General features: G+C 41.5%; 1 protein-coding gene across 1 annotated transcript; it reads right to left on the bottom strand.

Moving 5' to 3' along the window:
• Window positions 1–2,381: 2,381 nt before the first annotated feature.
• On the bottom strand, window positions 2,382–4,123 carry plekhf1 (pleckstrin homology domain containing, family F (with FYVE domain) member 1). Its single transcript, XM_028402715.1, has 2 exons — window positions 3,828–4,123; window positions 2,382–3,705 (listed from the first exon to the last, which is right to left on the bottom strand). Exons 1-2 carry the CDS (start codon window positions 4,072–4,074, stop codon window positions 3,104–3,106), a joined length of 849 nt encoding a protein of 282 aa, XP_028258516.1. The 5' UTR covers window positions 4,075–4,123; the 3' UTR covers window positions 2,382–3,103.
• Between the last annotated feature and the right edge of the window lie 1,533 nt (window positions 4,124–5,656).

The raw sequence follows: 5,656 nt of genomic DNA, 5'->3' as shown, positions 1-5,656 counted from the left end.
GACAGGCATTCCTTTGTTTTTGTAACACAAAGAGTGAGGAGAAAATTCACAAAGCACAGTTCTAAAACCACAAGGCACATCATCTGTCATGTCTAAGAGATTAGACAAAACTGCCCATGTACAGAACTGGTGTCTATATTCAGTCATTTAGTGGTGTTCACTTACTGTATGTATGAAGAGTAGAGAGTTTCTATTACAAATGCAGAACAGAGCATAAAAGTGATGTGTGCAGATCCAAAAAGTCGGGCACTAGTGACTAAAGGCATGTATTACCCTGTTTTCTTTTCTCCTCTCTCCCCTGTCAGCTGAACTGACAGATCTCCCCACACCATGTCATGCATAGGGAGATATACAGCATAATAAAGTAAGGGCTCATATAGTGCACGTTTGGACTGGGTGCTATTTTAAAGGCAACCTTCACACCAAATGTTGTGAATTCACTGCACACATTACAAATAAACATAGTTCTATGTACTATAATTAATTTAAACGAAGCGCCTAAAACCTCTAATCTTAGTGGTGTTAATATACATCTCAGAGAGGTTTCATGACAACAACTCATTAATAAAATGAAAAGTTCTTCTTTCCTGGAAGCACCCACAGACAAACTGTGATCCTGTGTGATGGACTGGTGCCAATATCAGAGATCCTGCTGACAGGTTTGTGTGCTGACATAACCAAGTTAAATGTGAAGTGTCTGTGCTCTTGCATACCGAGCTCAGGAGGGGGAGCAATTCCACATGCTGCAGCTGTGACATGTGCATACAGTAGTTTAGAGTCACAGAGAGAAATGAACACACTGTATATGGAAAGCATGTTTAAAAGCTTATAGCATTTGTGATAGTATATTCTTATGCCATGAAGATTTAAGTTTATGAAACAAAGAATGTTTAAGCTTTAAGCTGTGATTGATGTTTGTGAAAAGAAACAGTGTGTCTATTTATAATTCTTTACATCTGTTGAATATGAATATTAAATATTAAATATAGCACCCAGAAAAGTTAAGAAACTTGAGAAAACCTCTTCATCAATGCAATGAAAAGTTTTCACGGCTCAAAAACATTACACTTATTTTTAATGCTTTATGGGATTTGGGATTATTGAAATCTGCTACACATCAGTGGCACAAATTTATTTTAACACTTACATTAAAGTTTAATTCCTCTGAAACTGCTGCTATTTAGTACACACAAAGCAAACACAAGGCAGAAGCAAGGAACATAAACAAATGTCTATTATTTCGCTGGAACGCGCCTGACCTAATTTCCTCTGAAAACCTGAAAAAAGGAGAAGCCGCTTTAGCTGAGAAAAGCTGCTGTTTGTAGAGAGCAGCACAACCTTCACTTCCTTCTTGTTTCCACTGAAATGTAACTGATTAAAGAGCGCTGGAGTTCTCACAGGCAGCAGATTGGACAGTTGTTGATCATTTTGTTACAGTCTGTAGTGGGGAATTTACAGGCCTTTACTAAAATGATGTTCCAAGTATATATATGTTTATATATTTATATATAGTAGCCTATAATGTACCTTGCTATTGCATTGTTTTACTGTCTAGACATTAAAGGCTACATTTAGGCAGATGTACACTGTGTCCATACAATAGTTTTTATGTTTATGTTTCACACTCAAAAACAGTGTTTAGAATTAAATGATAATAAATAATAAATATCTATGATTTCCTGTGTCTCTCAGTGGTGCATCGTGGGAGACGGAGTCTGTTGCTGAATGAACTCCTGTAGCTGGTTAGCTCAGTGTGGAGCGGGTGAGAGGGGCAGTCCAGTATGGTCTTTATTTTGGACAACATGGAAACCTGCAGGCAAACCTGCAGCTTTCTACTCACCTGCTCTGTGGTGAAGGTCAGTGATCAGGTGACAGGTGGGGGAGCGGTATAGGTAATTCCCAGGTAATAGCAGTCAGCCGGGGGGTCTGGGGGACAGGGTGTGTGTGAGGCCATCCGTGTGTTGCTGGACAGCTGAAGAAGAGTCGTTAGCAGGGTGAATTAGGGTCACTGTGTCTAATCTGTTATAAAACGGATTCAGCTCATTGGCTCCTTTACCCTTCCGTACCCTGCATTTGACCTACACTAAAATTTAAGGTAAGCAGCCTGGTGGAGTTTTTCCTGTGGGGTTTTCCTAACAAGAAAAGTCAGGAAGAGGTGTCATCTTTGTGAAACATATTATCATGTGTCAGTTCCGTGTAGCCGCCTTGATGGGTTGTCAAACAGGTTTCACACCTCAGTCAGAGCGATGGATCATGGCTTTTTCCACTTGTAGAAAAAACTGGTTAAACAACGGGTTTTTTTCAGCCGGGCACCCATGTAGAACAATGACATCTGCTCTGGAAAGGAATGCTGAAGGGTCTATAATGTGTACACACCTGGAATTTTTTATTACGTCTTAACATGGATGAGAGATAACAGGAAGTAGGCCTACAAGCCGGTGACAATGACCGAGTTTGACTTTGAAAGCATCACATTGTTTACAAACTGCAAAAGAGACAGGCTCATGGCCAGCACACAGCTTTGTGATATAGAGGCAGAATCATCTTATGTTACTTATAGCTATAGTCATCTCTGCATATGATCCCATGTTGATACTTTCATATATTGTATTATATATAACTACTTAGTTTCCTGCTTCAGTGGTCTGCTTGTTATTAAGACTAACTCATCACCATAGTCTGTTTTTATAAGTGTCCTTTGATGCTCTATAAATGAGCAACACCTACAGATGGTAGAGAATCCAACTGTGGTAATTGACTGACCAAACCAAAGCTACACACAATAAAACTTCAGTAAATGAATCTAATTAGGCAGTAATACAACCTTAAAGAATGTAAATGCTGTATTGGATAGAAATCTGAGTTAAAAAAGACTGAAGTGTTCAAAATCCTCTAAGGGACAAATAGAGGACATGAGAGAAAACGAGCAGTAGTGTTTATAACATACAAAGAGCAATAAGTACAAATTAATAAATAAATACAGTTTTTACAAAACGTCATGCATCATTGTCTTGTCACAGTCACAACAAGTGATGAGTGATTATGCCTTTGAATGGGCATATAGCTGCACTGAGTCTTTCTGCTGTGTCTGAGGAAAGGGTCTCTATATCTGGGGCCTGATGTGCTCTGGCTTGAGGTAGACATATGGGGACCAAGAGTCCATTTGGGAATTCATCCACCTGCTGGGGTTATGATCCTCTGTATCCTCGTCATCTTCTTCTTCACTGGACCCTTCCACTTCATCTTCATCAGAACCCATCTTCTCAGTGCTGTCTCCCCTTGTACGACTTGTCTCCTGGGGCTCTGCCTCTGTGCTCACAAGGCTTGAGTGACACATGGTGCAGACCCTCAGCCGCTTAGTCGGGTGTATGTGTCCAATCACTGCTCTCTTCTTGGAGCATGCACCACAGACTACAAAGCCACATTTTCGGCAGTGGTGTCGACGGTGTGCTACAGTGAACCTGTTGGTGCAGCGCATGCAGACGGCGGAGGCCTGGTCGGGGATCCAGGTAACAGCAAAGGTTGAGCTGGGTCTGCGGCTGCCACTCTGCAGCAGTTTAGACTGGCAGTCCTCCAAGTGCTCAATCCAGGCTCGCTTCTCCTCATTTGAAGCAGCCGCCACGTAGAAGGACTTGCGTGGTGTGCGGATCAACCACTGGTTCCTCATTCTAAGACCATCCTCCAGGTCCTCCACCTGGATGTCCTCTAAAATGATTTGAAAACATAGTGCATCAAACAAAGGTATGAGCAAAGTATGCACATTCCAGAGTTTACTTTTAAAGTCTGTTAATGCTGCTTTTTAGTATAAAGAAAAAACAATGACTCACCTAAAGGAATGATCTGCTGCTTTTTGTGCCACTTGCCGTTCAGAATGATGCTGCCATACACCAACAAATCATTGAAGAGAAAAAAAGCTTTGGGCTGTGGTCCCCGGCGGCCCTGCTTCATCAGCCTTCCCTCTCCGATCAGAACCCGTCCTGGCTGGATAAGAGGCTTCCCTGATGGTCCAAATGAGCTCTCAACAGCTTGGATCCGCTCACGGTTTTCCTGAGCAGAAGTCAGCTGGTCCACCATGGTGTCTGTTTTCAGTGGAGTTTTTGCTAGTTGTCCCACCCCTCTGTAGGTGTTGTCTTGTCTGGGACAAACAGCCAGGCCAAGGTTTTTATAGTCTTACCTCTTGATGACGTAATGTGGGCTTTCCAAAGTTCAGCTTTAAGTTTTGCAAGAGCTAAATGTGATTTCAAAGAACATGATACAAAAATTCTCAAGAAAGAAGCGTCAGCATTTAAAAAAATCTTTGCAAATAAGCAGCTAATTTGCTGGTTTTACATTATGGTTGTGACTTTAGGCCAAGTCTGTGAAAATATAGTAAACATGCAGTATTTTGCAGCCAACAATGAAAACATGTTTTTTAAATTTGAATTGACCAAAACAAAGCAGCAACTGACTGCAACAACGTGAGAGAACTGTGGCCAGAAACCACAGGATCCAGTGCAGCTACGCTGAGGTCATGCTCCACAAACAAAAGCAGTGCTGTCAGACTGGTTGAGCAGTCAGCCTGCACCCACAGGGAAAACGTGACTAACTTAGCCGTCACTTTTTTTCAGCAGCTGCATATGTAAATTGACACAAACGGCCATATGATTTATTTTATTTCCTTTCAAATGAAATGGTTAGAATCAAGGCCCTGGCCCCATACAGAGAGAGCCTACACTCTGCATCCTTTCTGCTCTCAGCTTGTTTGTGTCTACATGAGGACACATATACAGCCTCTCCTTCTGGCTGAAACTTGGTCTGCACTAATCCCTGAGAATAAAAATGTAGCTGCTAGATTTGAACCTCAAAAGTAATTTTGTGCTTTAATGCAGAGCAGTCGTATGATTTGTATGGTGAGGTTGTTGGTGAAAACATTTGTATGTCAAAGCTGCATGTCAGAAAAAAGAATGAAATGGAAGTTTAAAGACATGGAATGTCTTTAGCTCTAACATCCCAGACCAATGTTAGCTTTGCTGGGACTGCTCCTGGATGCTGTAGGCGATACAGTGCACCATGGAGCTGCTCTGCTAATGGTGCTAACACATCTTCTCATATAAATACATTTCAATTCACACAGGTGATCTACATTTATTTAGTCTATATGTCTGAGGCATATTAAAACAAAACATCCATCTGGAAAGCAAAGCGACGTGTGAGCCATTTTAATCATAAAGCTTTCTGAAGTGATGACAGCCCTTCCCTTATGTGTTCACTTCCTCAGTAGTTTCATTACTCTGGTTACACCAGCACCACTGGCCTCGCAAGACAGGGCTTTTTGAAACTTTTACTTTGCAGACCTAATAAACACTGCAACCGTATTAATGGCAGCCCTGTACATTATGTGCATACTGTACAAAACACAGGGTTGTATGTTTTTGGCAAACTGGTTTTGGTCTCAGTTACATAACAGTTAAAAAACCTGAAAGTCTGGATGAGTGATTTGATCCGAGTGAAACCTGTGCATGCGCACCACTCTGATCAAGCCAAATCAAGCTGTCTAATCACTGACATACACAAGTGGTGTGACAACTTCTCACTCAGAGTTACACAATTGAAGCCAAGCAGATATTCCGAGGAAAAACACAGACACCTTTAAAAAAAAAGAAAGGGAACAAGGAAG

This window comes from Parambassis ranga, chromosome 3 (assembly GCF_900634625.1).
Source record: "Parambassis ranga chromosome 3, fParRan2.1, whole genome shotgun sequence".
Classification (NCBI taxonomy): Eukaryota; Metazoa; Chordata; class Actinopteri; family Ambassidae; genus Parambassis; species Parambassis ranga.
This window is presented reverse-complemented; position numbering and strand designations above follow the sequence as displayed.

Bases quoted from the DNA above. Each gene is read 5' to 3' on its own strand.
- plekhf1 (XM_028402715.1), bottom strand. From the start codon at position 4,074: ATGGTGGACCAGCTGACTTCTGCTCAGGAAAACCGTGAGCGGATCCAA. The intron at 3,706-3,827 runs GTGAGTCATTGT...AAATCATTTTAG, and splicing joins GCAGCAGATCATTCCTTTAG to AGGACATCCAGGTGGAGGAC.